Source organism: Suricata suricatta, chromosome 1 (genome assembly GCF_006229205.1).
Source record: "Suricata suricatta isolate VVHF042 chromosome 1, meerkat_22Aug2017_6uvM2_HiC, whole genome shotgun sequence".
In the NCBI taxonomy this organism is placed as follows: Eukaryota; Metazoa; Chordata; class Mammalia; order Carnivora; family Herpestidae; genus Suricata; species Suricata suricatta.
Genome location: NC_043700.1, coordinates 124,959,827 through 124,974,692, shown reverse-complemented (window position 1 = coordinate 124,974,692; position 14,866 = coordinate 124,959,827). Strand labels below are relative to the sequence as shown.

At 41.3% G+C, this 14,866-nt stretch overlaps 1 protein-coding gene across 1 annotated transcript in view; it reads left to right on the top strand.

Moving 5' to 3' along the window:
* The first annotated feature begins 696 nt into the window (after positions 1 to 696).
* Positions 697 to 14,866, top strand: part of HERC6 (HECT and RLD domain containing E3 ubiquitin protein ligase family member 6) — a 52,224-nt gene continuing 38,054 nt past the window's right edge. The window contains exons 1-8 of the mRNA XM_029943270.1: positions 697 to 1,045; positions 3,918 to 4,077; positions 5,755 to 5,831; positions 8,664 to 8,891; positions 10,682 to 10,776; positions 12,161 to 12,288; positions 13,455 to 13,591; positions 14,767 to 14,834. Of these exons, the coding sequence (XP_029799130.1) occupies positions 847 to 1,045; positions 3,918 to 4,077; positions 5,755 to 5,831; positions 8,664 to 8,891; positions 10,682 to 10,776; positions 12,161 to 12,288; positions 13,455 to 13,591; positions 14,767 to 14,834 (1,092 nt within the window). The 5' untranslated portion in view covers positions 697 to 846. The remainder of the gene's footprint in view (positions 1,046 to 3,917; positions 4,078 to 5,754; positions 5,832 to 8,663; positions 8,892 to 10,681; positions 10,777 to 12,160; positions 12,289 to 13,454; positions 13,592 to 14,766; positions 14,835 to 14,866) is intronic.

Below are 14,866 nucleotides of genomic sequence, written 5' to 3'. Positions count from 1 at the left end.
AGTGTTTGCTGAAATCTTATCAAAAAATACAATTTCCAGGGCACCTGGGTGGCTCAGTTGGTTAAGCTTCAACTCTTGATTTCAGTTCAGGTCATGATCTCATGGTTGTCAGTTCAAGCCCTTGAACTCTGTGCTGACAGTGTGGAACCTGCTTGGGATTCTCTCTCCCCCCCTTTCTCTCTGCCCCTCCCCCAAAATAAATAAACCTTAATAAAGAAATAAGTATTTTAAAAATACAACTTCCTTCTGACCCCACCCTCTATTACTTTACTGTGTTAAATTTCTTCATGTTGTAACTTGACATTATGCTATTTACCTGTTTATAAAGAGAATGTTAATATCTGGAGGATTTTGCATCCCCAGTGCCAAAAACAGCCTAAAAAAACGCTTCAGATACTTTTATTAAGCCTCATAGGCATTATCCTAGCATTATGTATTATGTGTTAAATTGCCCTAACATTAGATTTGCTTCATTACTGTCCACATTTTCATTGACATGGCACCTGAGGCACAGATTCCTTAGGTAACTTGCCCAAAGTCACACAGCTCATAAATGGCTTAGCTAATATGTAAGTAAATCCAGGAGCTCTTCCTCTGGAGTCCCTCTCTGCTCAACACTCGGTGATCACGTTTGATCCCCAAAAGCCATTGGCGGGAGCGCTAGATGACTAAGGGTGCCAGGGCGGTGCTGCTGGGGGGTGGAGGGCATTAAAGGTGTTATCGGACTAGGGCTGCTCCTCCTAGTCTCCTGGTCTCCGGCAGGCAGATCCGCACACAGCTGTCACTAACTTCGGCGAGCCGGCCGGGGGGCACGCACAGCCACCGCAGGCCGGGCGCGCGAGCGGGATGTACCTCTGCTGGGGCGCCAGCCGCAAAGGGCTTCTGCGCCGGAGGCCTGCGGCCCGGGGCGGCCCCGAGCTCCGGCAGGCGGCCAGCGGGGAGCGCCACTCGCTGCTGCTGCTGAGCGAAGGCGAGGTGCACTCGTGCGGGGACAACCGCCGGGGCCAGCTGGGGCGGAGGGGCGTACAGCACGACGAACAGCCAAGTGAGTGCGGGGGCAGAGGTGCAGGGCGCGGGGCGGGGGTGGGGGTGGAGCTGCTGGGAGTCCCCGGTCCCTGGGCCGCCAGAGCCGGGGAAACGCGGCTCCGCGCTGCTGGCGCGCGACTTCGTGAGTTTCGAGTTTCGTTTTCCAGCTGCGCGGCTGTTTCGGTTTCCAGTTCATCTTCGAAGCGAAACTGACAGCTGAACGTCACGGGGCCGCGCTCCTTTAAAGCCTAACGGGGTACCTCCCTCTAAGCCTTTCCAGACCAGTCCTTGCCTAAGCGAGTCTTCCGGGCCAGTCAGAACGACTTTCCAAACGTGCTTTATGGGTGGGACACCGCTCTCTCAGAAATAACCCCACGGCGTCTTTTTTTTTTTTTTAATTAATAAAATACGTAATAGCATTTTTACAATACTGATTATTATAAAAACACGGGAAAAGAAATTGCCTGTAATTCCTGTACCCAAAGACAACTACTAATATTTTCATTTCTTTTTTGCTTTTTTTCTATCATATATTTTTCTAAAAGCATGTATTCATATACTTTTGTATACACAGTATTTATGGAACTCTGTAAACTGTGCTCTTATGAAACATATCATGAACATTGCTGTTTTATTATTTTTTATGTTGATTTATTTAGAGAAAGACAGCTCGAGCGGGGGGGGGGGGGGGGGGGGGGGAGAGAGAGAGAGAGAGAGAGAGAGAGAGAGAGAGAGAGAGAGAGAGAGAGAATCTCAAGCAGAATTCTCAGCACAGAGCCCCAGGTGGGGATCCATCTTACCAACCCCTGAGATCAAGGCCTGAGCTGAAATCCAGAGTTGGTGGCTCAACCACTGAGCCACCCAGGTGCCTCTTATTATGTAGTTTTTGAAAATACATTTTAAATTATTGCATAATATTCCAGGCTTTAACAATATGATTTAATCATTTTTGTTAGAAATTAGGTTTTTTTTTTTCTCATTAGAGGCTTTTATAAGTAATACTATGATTACCATTATTTGACCAAATTTCTGATTTCTTACTTAGAATAATTCCCAAGTGTTGTTTCGGGGAGGAAAAACCTCTCCTCTACCCTATTAGTTCTTGTTCTGAAGGCCTGCAAACTAAGCTGATAAAGAAAAAACATACAATTTTAATAATATTTTATGTGCACAGGAGTTCACAGAAAAGAAAGGAAACTCAAGAAGTGGTTAAACTCAGGAACTTCTATGCCATTTTAGCAAAGAAAACGGGTTTTGGGCTTTGAAGGATGATCAATTGTGGGGAAGTGACTGGGGAATGTATGGGAGGACTAATGGGGGAAAAGGGTTATTTTGGTAAGAGGTGTCTATACAGACACATCTTAGTGCCAACTCCATGATAAGGGTTACTCTTCTCTTCCTAATATGGAAGAGGCGGGCACCTTTACAAGGAAACTTTATGCTCTGCTTTCAGGTGGATAAGGGGAAGGCAGAGAACTCTTCCCGCTTCTGTTGATTTCCAATTGCCTTTAACTCCAAAAATTGCCAAAGTGGAATATTTTGGGATGGCATATCCTAATCCCCTTTAGGTGGAAGTGAGGGGCAACATAATACTTGATGCCAAATTGTTGTCTAGGGGTGTGGTGCCAGTTCCTGCCTTCCTGAGTATATGAATCTTGGGGACATTTTTTATTGCCCTATAGTTTGCAAGTAAACAATTGAAAAGGATAAGATCACAAAGGTTTAAAAAAAAAAAACTGAAGATTTCTGGGTCCTCAGTTACTTAAGCATCTGACTCCTGATTTCGGCTCCAGTCATGATCTCATGGGTTCGTGAGGTAAAGCCCCAAATCGGGGCTCTGTGCTGGCATCATGGAGCCTGCTTGGGATTCTGTCTCTCTCTCTCTCTCTCTCTGCCCCTCCCCTTCTCTCTCTCTCTCTCTCTCTCTCTCTCTCTCTCTCTCTTTCCCTCTCTTTCCCTCTCTCTCTCGCGCCCGCACGCACTCTCTCTCTTTCTCTCTCTCAAAATAAACGTGATATATATAACTCAAAAACTAATAATTCAGAAACAAACACTTTGGAAAAAGTTTAGATTGACTCATAGGAATCATGCTACAGTAATCAGGTTTTCATTTGTGGGGATTTTTGGCTCATGAGAGGCACATTACTGCTTTTTTAGAAGATTTTATTTTTTAAAGTAATCTCTGCCCCAAGTGTGGGGCTCCAACCTACAACCCTGAAATCAAGAGTCACAAGCTCTACAGACTGAGCCGGCCAGGTGCTCCTACTGCATGCATATTTGTGAGAGGATCTGGCTTCTGCCTCTCACGTTCATGAGGCCGTCTCCCTGCTCATTTCCTCCTGAGCAAGGAATTCACTAGTCTCACTGTTCAGGGCTGGGAAAGTCAGAAGAGTAGAGTGGAGGCAATCCCAGCTTCTGTCTCCCTTTGTTTGCTACCATCCTTATAGAGAAACGTTAAGTCAACATCATGGTTCCTACAAGTTCTCTTCCTCCATGAAGCTCATTCTACTCTACTCTACTCTACTCTACTCTACTCTACTCTATTCTATTCTATATTGAAAGAGAGAGGAGGGGTCAGAAGGAGAGAGAATCTCAAGCAGGCTCCATGCTCAGCACAGAGCCTGACATGGAACTCAATCTCATGACCCTGGGATCATGACCTGAGCTAAATCAAGAGTCAAACGCTCAACTGACTGAGTCACTCAGGTGCTCCTGAAGCTTGCCCTTTTAAATAGCAACCATATTCCCATACAGACAGTGTAATACACATTGAGCTTCTTTCCTTCAGACCTTTAGCATGGATGTCAGGGCGTGATTTAAAAGTCCATTGGAAAAGATGAGAGATCTGAGTGACCTTTCTGAGGAGTTTTATTTTGTTTTTGTTCCTGAAGAACCAATACAGGCATTAGAAACTCTCCGTGTTGAACTAGTGAGCTGCGGAAAGGAACACTCCCTTGCTGTCTGTTACAAAGGAAGGGTGTTTGCATGGGGAGCTGGTTCTGAAGGGCAGCTGGGAATTGGAGAATTTAAGGAAATAAGTCTTATACCTCGGTAAGTATTTCCATTCATTCATTCATTCATTCATTCAGTATTCTTAAGTTTCATGTGGTAGGCATCATGCAAGATGTCAGGGTACAAAGAGTCTATGACACAGTCCCTGACCTCAGTGATTACGGTGTAGTGAGAGAAAACAGCTCCTAACCCCAGTTATTATTTAATTAGAGTCCTAGGAAGAAGGGCAGGGAAAAATGAGAACATGTGACCCCTTGATCTTAATCTCATGTATTGGAAATAACTGAAGGGATCCACTTGGTAAATAAATAAATATAAAATAAACATAATCTATACATAAAAATAAAATAAAAAGATTATTTTAAAGTAAAAACATTGAACAGAAGAGGCAGCAAGAAATCTTGTCTGAACTTTCCTTCTGACTAAAGCAAAGACTCCTTGAAAAAACAGCTGCCATTCAGATGCTGTGAAGACAGACTGCCTAATCAACACTAAAAATCCCTATGAAACCTTCCATACTATCCTACTGAAGCCCTAAAAACCTCCCTTTTGCTGCACTGATATATAGAAGGTGACGCCACAAATTTTCCACTACTGGGAGCTCCCATCTGTACGCATAAATAAATTTTGTCTTTTCTCCTTTCAATCTATTGTCGGTTAATGTGCATGCCCCCTATCATTGGATCCAAAGTGGAAGAGGAAACTTTTATGGAAAAGTAGTAAGGTGGGTGGTAAGGGGGTAGGATCATAGTCCTCATAAACAGCCTCCTGGGACAAATGATATGACAAGCAGTCTGAATTGTATGTTCATGAATTACATGTTTAAGAATTCTCAAAAGCATGATTTTTAATACTAGGAAGTTACTTTTTGTTACCTCTTCTGGTTTTGAATTCTATGAGTAGTATGGCTTTGGAGAACAAGCATTGAACTTCAAATGAAAAGATGAAGGTTTGAGTCTGTTCCACAATGTGGTACCTATAACATGAGCAAACAGGAACTGCGAGCTCTACTAGAGGCAACCATAGGAAATTGCTAGTAGTACCTTTTTGATTCACAAAAATAGCAATGTATTAGGATTCAAATTGGTGATTTCTTTATCGAATAAGGCTTATATCAGGTGATATAAATAACAGTGTTCTATAAATTCTAAAGCCCTGTGTCATATGTGCATGAAGAAATTTATCTTTCTCTTAAGCCAATAAATACAGAATAAAAGTTAGTACATTATATAAGTAATTAAAAGTCCAATAAAAATCACTTTTGATTTATAACTGTCTAGATTCTGCTCTGTATCTTTATGCATGTTGATGTCATGTTAAAAACCCTTTGAGGGCTTTGGCTTCAAGGTACTACAGAATTATAAGAAAATAAGTTATTTCTGGGGAACCTATGCCCAGGTTACCAACAATCCTGAAAACGATAGATGCATAAATGCAGTGTTATTGGCTTGACAGAAGTTTTAGACAAATAACTATAATTTCTGAAGATAAGACACCGATTAGGAAAACCACCATTACCGTGGTGTTTCTGAATATTACCAAACAGCCCTATATGTCTGCAGTCATCAAGAGAACTATCCTATTGTAAAAAACATTAAAATAGCCCAGTTTATATTAAAAAAAAATAAAGCTATTTTCCTAAACCTAAACCTGTAGTCACTTGGTGAGCCACTCTGAAGAAGGATTAATAGGTTTTTGTATCTTTTTTTACTACAGGAAGATAAACACTCTGACTGGTATAAAAATTATACAAGTTTCCTGTGGACACTACCACTCCCTGGCATTATCAGAAGGTAACAATGGCTTTTTGGATCTTCTAAGTATCATTACCAAGTAATTTTTTTGAATATGAATGATGCCTGCTGATTTTAATGCACTGGGACTCATTTTAATGCATTTAGAAGTTTTTAACTTTTTAGATTTCATAAGCTGTATTCCTTTTTCTCCAATTTTCTTTGTTCTTTTTATACTCTAAGTAGTGACTAATTCATATCAATGCCATAAAGAGTCCATCTCTGTTCACATGACCTGACCTGACTCTCTCAGAACTTAGTAGTGGCTTTATTTCCAGAATTTTGCCCTTTATGCTGAATGGCTGTTTACACCAGCAAATTCAAATACATTAAGGTCTATTTGTTTTTTTGACTTAGATCAAAAAAAGAGAAGTCAAACTGTCAATGAAGTGGCTGGGTGGCTCAGTCAGATAAGCATCTGACTCTTGATCTCAATGTAGGTCTTTATCTCAGGGTTGTGAGTTCAAGCCCCACGTTGGGCTGTGCTGGATGTAAAACCTACTGAAAGAAAGAAAGAAAAAAAGAAAAAGAAAGAAAGGAAGGAAGGAAGGAAGGAAGGAAGGGAGGGAGGGAGGAAGGAAGAGTCAAAGTATCAAAATCATACTCTGGTTTCTCTTCAGATCGTAAAAATCTTTCGCCTTTTACAAAATCACAACTTTACCTTTTTTCTACTAACATCCCCCATCCTTCGTCCATCATCAGTCAAAATTTTTCAGTGGAAAGTGTTACAGAAGAAAAACTTTTCTTCCATCCTCTTAGGTTCAGTACCAGGGCCCTGCAAGTTTATGTAACAAAAGATTAACAAGAGAAAAGGCACATGAATTTTATTAATATTTTCATGCATGGAAGTTCATAGAAAATAAGAAGGGAAACTCAACAAGTCGTTAGACTTGAGGACTTCTATACCGTTTTAACAAAGGAAAGACTTGGGCTTTGCAGGATGATCAATTGTAGGGAAGGGCCTTGGAAATATGTGGAAGACATTAATGGAAGATAAGAGTTGTTTTATTAAGGGTTAGTTGTGAAGATTCATGTTGATATAGACTCTCCATCTCTGGTGATGAGTCACTGCCCCATCCCTGGTGCAGGAGAGGACACCTTCACAAAGGGAAATAAGTATCTTGCTTTTGGGTGGATAAGAGGAGGCAGAGAACTTTTCCTGCATGGATTGATTCTCCGTTGTCTTCAGCTCAAGATAATCCTTATGCCAAAGTGACATATATTGGGGTGGCGTGTTCTGATTGCCTTCAAGAGACATGTAATGTTTGCCTGTCTGTGAGGTGATGTCTTGGTCACTAATTGCAGCCATACCACAAAGGCCGTGTGGGCAGCCAGCATTTATTTCCTGGTTGCCTTCTGTACACCAGCTACTTTGTGAAATGCTTTATATGTATAATCTCATTTAATCACTTAACAAACCCAGAACCTGGGCATTATTTGTATCCTCATTTTAGAAATCAAGAAATTTGGACTCAGACTTCTAGTAATCTGCCTAAGGTCACATACTAACAGACAGTGCGACTTGAACCTATACTTGCTTACATCCCAACTAAGTGCTTAACCACTGGACCCCATAGATCACGAGACCGCACTGTAATCCTGTGGCTATTGTAGAATTCCTTCCTACCATTTCTAGCTACTTGATCTAGGGCAAGCTAGTTAACATGACTCTTGATTTTCTCATCTGTAGGAATACTGATGTTTACAAATTGTTTAGAAGATTCAGTGAGAGAAGTCTCACAATGTATCTGCACAATCCACAGCAGATAGTAGGGGTACAATAAATGTTAGTCTCTTTTCCTTCCACACTTTCCTTCTTCTTGATTATTGAAATAGTTTGAATTATTTCCTCAGGGTATTGATTTGTCTTTACATTGGTCTGGATTGTAAAGGTTGTGTGGAGCCCAGGTACCCAGTACATTTGCTATGGTGAACTGTGAGTTCTCATAGGCCTTCATGTGGGTTTGACATTCTGCAGTGTGCCCTCAGAAATACTTTTCAGTGGTAGAACTAGCTTTAGAAGAGTTAAAAAAGAAAAATTAAATGTAAGAACATAAAAATCTGAGATACATTGGCAGTTTTCTAGATAGACAATGAAACATTAGAAGATCTTGATTTTTGACCTCATGTAAATTATCCGCCTCTGGTCAAATTCAACATAACATGTTGTTGGTCTTTTTCTCCCATAGAGTCATACCACAAATATTTGTTAAGTGCCTAGAGGCAAAGAGGATACAGCAGTGAACAAACCTAAGACTCTGCTTTCATGGAGCTTATATCCTGGGGGGACGTAGGGGAACTGAGCCTTAAACACAGAGACAAATAATTATGTTACATAACAGAGATAAAGGCATGGAAAAAGTGAGAGCAGATAAGAGAATGGGAGCGAGCACTCAAGTGGAGGAAAGGGGTCTTTCTCTTTTATAAGGGATGTCAGGAAAGCTGTTTCTTACAAGGTAAGCAGACACCAAAAGAAGGGAGGGAGGGAGACAAGATGTCAAGGCCATGATCCAGAGGAATGACCCAGATGCAAAGGCCATGAGATTGTGGCCTGCTCAGCAGTCTGCTCAGCAGCAGCAGGGGCTCTGGAAAGGTGTGAGCAGAGGGGATGGGGATGAAGTCTGAAGTGGAGAAGAGGAGGGATGTTATTGGGGGACTTCTGAAGGTGTTTTGAAGGTGTTCTTGACCATCCTCCTTGCTTTTAGTCAGAATACTCTAATCTCCTTCATCCCTACTTTAAGTACTAAAGATGTTTAGAATTAGGTGGTAGTTTCTACTTAAATTTGGTATTCCAATGTTTTTTTTGCAAATTTCTCTTCTTTATTTTTGTAGATGGCCAAGTGTTTTCATGGGGAAGTAACAGCCATGGGCAGCTGGGCCTGGGGAAGGAGTTCCCCTCCCAAGCCAGCCCGCAGAGGGTGAGGTCCCTGGATGGCATCCCCCTGGCTCAGGTGGCCGCAGGTGGGGCCCACAGCTTCGCCCTGTCTCTCTCTGGGACTTCGTTTGGCTGGGGAAGTAACAACGCAGGTCAGCTGGCCCTCAGCGGGAGTGATGTCCCAGGTAATGGCATAGTCTAACTGTTTTTGCAGGAAATCATTTTTTCTTTCCAGTTGGGAGACCAGCTCTGCAAAGGGGACTCTGAACGATTAGAGCAGTGATTCCCAGGCTCTGGAATACATTAAAATCACCTAGGGCACCATCTTCATTTTTGATTGCCACTGTACTATATTACCAGAAATTTGTGGCTTGAAACAACACAGATTTCTTATCTTATAGTTCTGGTGGTCAGAAGTCTGATGCAGGTCTCACTGGGCTAAAAAAGGTGTCATCAGGGTTGTGTTCTTTTCTGGAAGCTTTGGGGCAACCGGGTATGGGGTGGGTATGTACCTTGCACCATTTTCTTGCCTTTTTTCCCCCTCTAGAGTCCATCTGCATCCCTTGACTCATAGACCTCTTCTTCAAAGCCATCAATGGTTAGTTAAGACTTCCTCAAGGCACATTACTCTGACAGTGACTCTCCTGCCTCCCTCTTCCTCGGTTAAAGGACCCTTGTAATTACACTCGCCCACACAGATAATCCCGGCTAACCTCCCAGTTTTAAGGTCAACAGATTAGCAACTTTAATTCTATCTTCCTTAACTCTTCTTTGCGGTGTAACCTAACATATTCACAGCCTCTGGGGAAAGGACTCAGACATCTTCGAAGCCCCTTATTTTGTCTACTACAAGAGCATTTAAAAATCCCAGGGCCCACCCCCTTCAAACAAGTCTCAGTGCCCAAGTCAGACCCCACACCGAGTAAATCAGAATGTCTGTGGATAGAAGCCAGGCATCAGTCATTATTACAGATTCCACAGCTTATTCCAACATGCAGTCAAGTTTGAGAACCAATGGATTAGAAGATGCTAGCAGGAGAAACAATCAGTTCCTGGCAACTCATAAACCCCCTGTGAAGTCTTCCCCGTGAACTCTGTTCCTCCTGCTGTGCTGACAGTAGTTAACTTTTAGCTAACATACATTTGGAGCCTGTACTTACATCTTGTTTCATTTAATACCGTCAACATGACAGTATTAAATTTGCTCAGTTTTCTCAATTATTATTGCATATTTTCAGAACACCTACTATGTGACAGAAATGAATATACATAATGGCTATACTATTGGGAATAAAGGTCTTAAAACTTCGCTTTGTAGGAGAGTAGTGTTAGGTGTTACAGAAGATCAAAGTTTCCAGAAATAAATGCTAACAGACTGCTTTTCTTTCTTTTCTAAAGCAGGGCTTTCCCTCTGTTTTATAATACTTCTCAGTGTTCATTTAAAATTATGCTTAACACCTGATGAGTGGATCAAGAAGATGTGGTTTATATATACAATGGAGTACTACATGGCAATGAGGAAGAATCAAATATGGCCATTTGTAGGAAAGTGGATGGACCTCGAGGGTGTCATGCTAAGCGAAATAAGTCAGGCAGAGAAGGACAGATACCATATGTTTGCACTCATAGTTCTAACAGGAGAAACCTAACAGAGGACCATGGGGAGAGGAAGGGGGAAAGAGAGTTGGGGAGAGTGAGAGACACAAATCATGAGAGACTATTGAATACTGAAAACAAACCATGGACTGAAGGGGGAGGGGGAGGGGGAGAAGGGGGTGATGTGATGATCATGGTCGGGGGCACTTGTGGGGAGAAGCACTGGGTGTTATATGGAAAACAATTTTATAATAAACTATTAAATGAAAAAAAATAAAATTATGTTAATAATTAGATGATAAAAATATTAATAGATGTAAAAATTCATGAATTCTGAGTCTGCTTCTTATACTCTAGAGATTCTACTTTCTTTCAACAGTGCAAAGCTACAAGCCTCGTGCAGTTGGTGCACTGAAAACTCTTGGTGTGGTTTTTATCAGCTGTGGTCATGAGCATACTGCGGTGCTCACCTGGGTAATCTAAAATGTTTTGCTATTTTTTCTTAATTCCCAAGAAATGTTACCACAAGGTAAATGCTTTGTAAATGTTTGCTTCCTCTTCTTGTACTGGCCCAATAGTATATTCCAATAGGGGAGATTCTCTCCATGGCCATAAGGAATAGACTTAAAAACTATTTGCATGGTTGAACTAAAATTAAATATCTAAAATAATTTGTATTACTTCTCTTAATTTTTTAATGTTTATTTTTGAGAGAGAGAAGGAGAGCATGAGCAAAGGAGGGGCAGAGAGAGAGGGGGACAGAGGATCCTAGCAGGCTGTGTTGACAGCAGAGAGCCTGATGTGGGGCTCCAACTCACAAAGCATGAGATCATGACCTGAGCCAAAGTCAGACACTCAATCGACTGAACCACGCACGTGCCCCAGTATTATTTGTTTTAAAAGCACGTTTGGATTATATTATCCTTAGTTGACAAGAGAAAGCCAGACTTGTTTTAATCAAGAGGTACCTTTGTTTGCATTTGTGTGACTCAGTCGATTGAGCCTCCAGACTCTTGATTTCAGCTCAAGTCACCATCTCATAGTTTGTGGGATTGAGCCTTGTGTCAGGCTCCTCACTGAGAGCACAGAGCCTGCTTGGGATTCTCTCTTTCCCCCTTTCTCTCTCTCTCTCTCTCTCTGCCCCTCCCCACTCACACTCATTTTCTCTCTCCCTTTCTCTCTCTCTCTCAAAATAAATAAATAAGGCTTAAAAAATAATCATTTTTTGAGGGGGACCTGGCTGGCTCAGTCCAAAGAGCATACAACTCTTGATAGTGGGATTGTGAGTTTGAGCCCAATGTTGGATGTAGAGATTACTAAAAAAATAATAAATACACTTAAAAAATCATCTTTTGATGGGGTACCTGGGTGGCTCAGTTGGTTAAGCATCCAACTTTGGCTCAGGTCATGATCTCGTGGTTCATGGGTTCAAGATCTGTGTCAGGTTCTGTGCTGATAGCTAGCTCAGACCCTGGAGACTGTCTACAATTTCTGTGTCTCCCTTTCTTTCTGTCCCTCTCCTGCTCGTGCTCGCTCTCTCTCTCTCTCTCTCAAAAATAAATAACATAAAAAAACATCTTTGAGAAAGGATTATTTTCAGAGAAAGGTTCAAGTGAAGAATGCAATCCTCTACTTAAATGTATTATTCTTGAACCAATTAATTGGTCCATCCATTCATTCTATGATGAAAGCCAGCGGTTTTTCATGTTTAATGAGTTAACTTACATACACTCTTAGAAATAATAAACATAAGACCCTTCATATAGTACACTCATATAATTCTCTGATGATACTTAATATTTGTTTTTAGTTACTTTTTAAAATCTGAAATTAGTTTGATTCCTTCTTTTTTAAACAGAATGGGAAAGTGTTCACATTTGGAGATAATAGCTATGGACAGCTGGGACACAGCCCCACTGCTGCGAAGACAGGTCCGCAGCTCATGGAAGGCATCGATGGCCTCGTTTCACAGATAGACTGTGGAAGGTAATTGGCTAGTTTTCGTTTGTTTGTTTTTAGTGTGAGTAGACTGTGTTCTATTTTATGATTTAGAAATGACTCCTCGGCAATGTTATCAAAACTTAAAACACAAAATATGTAACTACTCTTTTGCTAGGTTATTTTCCTTTCTGAAAATTTACTTCTTTTAAATATAGTTTAAGTTCTCTATTTTTTTCTTTTTTCCAGACATTGCATTTATTTAATAAGTATTTATTGGAAGTCTACGGTGTGTAGACACGTTACTAAGCACTGGAGGTTGGCGGGAGGGTTTAAAATAAAAACAGTAGTGCTTGCCTACTTGAGTTGATAAGGCAAAATTAAAGTATTCTCAAGCAAATAGATAATACATATTTGCATATGCATATTCAGAGCTCTGCATAACCCAATTATGAGGACACTGAATATTATCTACCCAGTTCATAAATAACAAAGCTTACATTTAAAATACAAATGGGGGTGCCTGGGTTGCTCAGTCGGTTAAGCAGCCAACTGCAGCTCAGGTCATGATCTCGCAGTTCATGAGTTCAAGTCCCACATCATGCCCTGTACTGATAGCTCAGAGCCTGGAACCTGCTTCAGATTCTGTGTTTCCCTCTCTCTCTGCCCCTCACACTCTGTCTCTGTCTCTCTCAAAAATAAATAAACGTTAAAACAAAACAAAACAAAAAACACACATGAATGAAGGGGCACCTGGGTAGCTCAGTCAGTTAAGCATCTGACTGGCTGAAGTCATGATCTCATAGTTTGTGAGTTCAAGCCCCCCAGCGGACTCTGAGGTTCTCCGCCCATCAGTACGGTGCTGGCTTCAGATCCTCTGGCTCGCTCTCTCTCTGCCCCTCCCCTACCGGTGCTCTTGAGCCTGCATGCTCTCTCAAAAATAAATAAACATTAAAAACATAATAAAAATTTTTTAAAAACACAGATCATAGAAACCATAGTAAAGACTTAACAATAATATTCTATCTTTAAGGTTACTGAACGTTAATATTCACCTCCCGTTTGTTCAGCCACATCATTTGGTAGCCTCTCACCCTGACATTATGATAAGGGAGCTGAGTACTTAGTAGATAAATCTGTTATTTTGCATTAGGAGACATCATCCTTCTCATAAAGTGAGTACCTTGGTCTTCATTGTATTCTCTCTCTTGCAGTTACCACACCCTTGCATATGTCTACACCACAGGTCAGGTGATGTCTTTTGGTCGAGGACCAAGTTGCAAAAACCGCCCAAGTCATCCGGAACCTCTGACAGAGAACACTGACGTTACCTGCCTGATTTCTGCGGAGAGTATGCGGAGATTCATGATTTTGTTTCAACTGATGCCACAGGAGGGGAAATATTACTTATCTTCCTTTCACGGGAGTGAACAGACCCTGGTTCTTTTAGTACTGTTATTTTTAATTCACACAATGTCTGTACGGCCCCGCGGGTCAGTGATCGTCCAGGTTCCTGAGGAAGGGAGAGAGAATGGGGGGGGGGGGGCAGGGAGCACAGAGAGTGGAGGCAAGACAAGCGTTTCTGATCAAGCCTCAGTTTTATTGAGAAATTACCCACACCTATATAGGGTTCAGGGCAGGAAGCTGACCTAGGTTGGTTGCTAGGAAACAGGGTCCAGCGATTTTTAGGAAAAGGCTAAGGTAAAGGGGAAACCGAAACTGAAATTTCAAACACAGCATCTAAAAGGATCGGTAAGAAAGCCCAGACTTGCAGACTGTAACGCTGGGCAGGGGAGCGATTGACACCACTTAAGCCTAAATGTGGTTGATCTTTTGTTCTACTGGTTTCTCCAGTCTGGCCGTCTCCAATCCCTGAATCGGGAATAGCACTTCCCTAGCCGATCTTTGTAATTCTGGGAGCTCCCCTCAGGGAGTGAGATTTCCTGCCTGTAAACTGCCGATCAGCTGAATCTTTGCAGCTTCCCACAACACAATATGCATTTTTTCTTAGGTACAGCTTCCTGGAATATTTAGTAATTTTTTCTAAAGATTAAGGTAATAAGAAAAAGATCCCAAGTTGATGAATGATCAGAAAGATACACTTTTAGGTATTTAATCAAACCTCTTCTAGGGGCGCCTGGCTGGCTTAGAGGAGCATGTGACTCCTGATCTTGGGGTTGTGAGTTCAGACCCCACCTGGTGTAGAGATTACTTAAAAAAAAATAAAATCTTTAAAAAAAAAGTACACCTGAAGCACATCACCTTGGTTTCATGAAGCGAGTGCATGAAAAATTAAATTTTAAGCTAAGTGTGTATACAACGTGTAGGCTGATCAAAATTAATCTTTTATGGTGCTTGTCAAAATTCATTTAGAAGAATACTAATTGCCAATAAATAAATAAATTTAGCTTGGTAATATGTCAGTTTTTTAAAGTCTGTTTTTTTAGAGTAGTTTTAAGGTTTATAGCAAAAGATTTACTTTTTACTTCTAAAAACAATAAACACGGATTTATGACTTTCTTTTAGGCCTAAAGGATGTTCAAGTCAAACACATTTTTGCTGGAACGCATGCCAATTTTGTGACAACTTATAAGGTATCTGTTACACTTTTTGTTTCTTTAAAAAA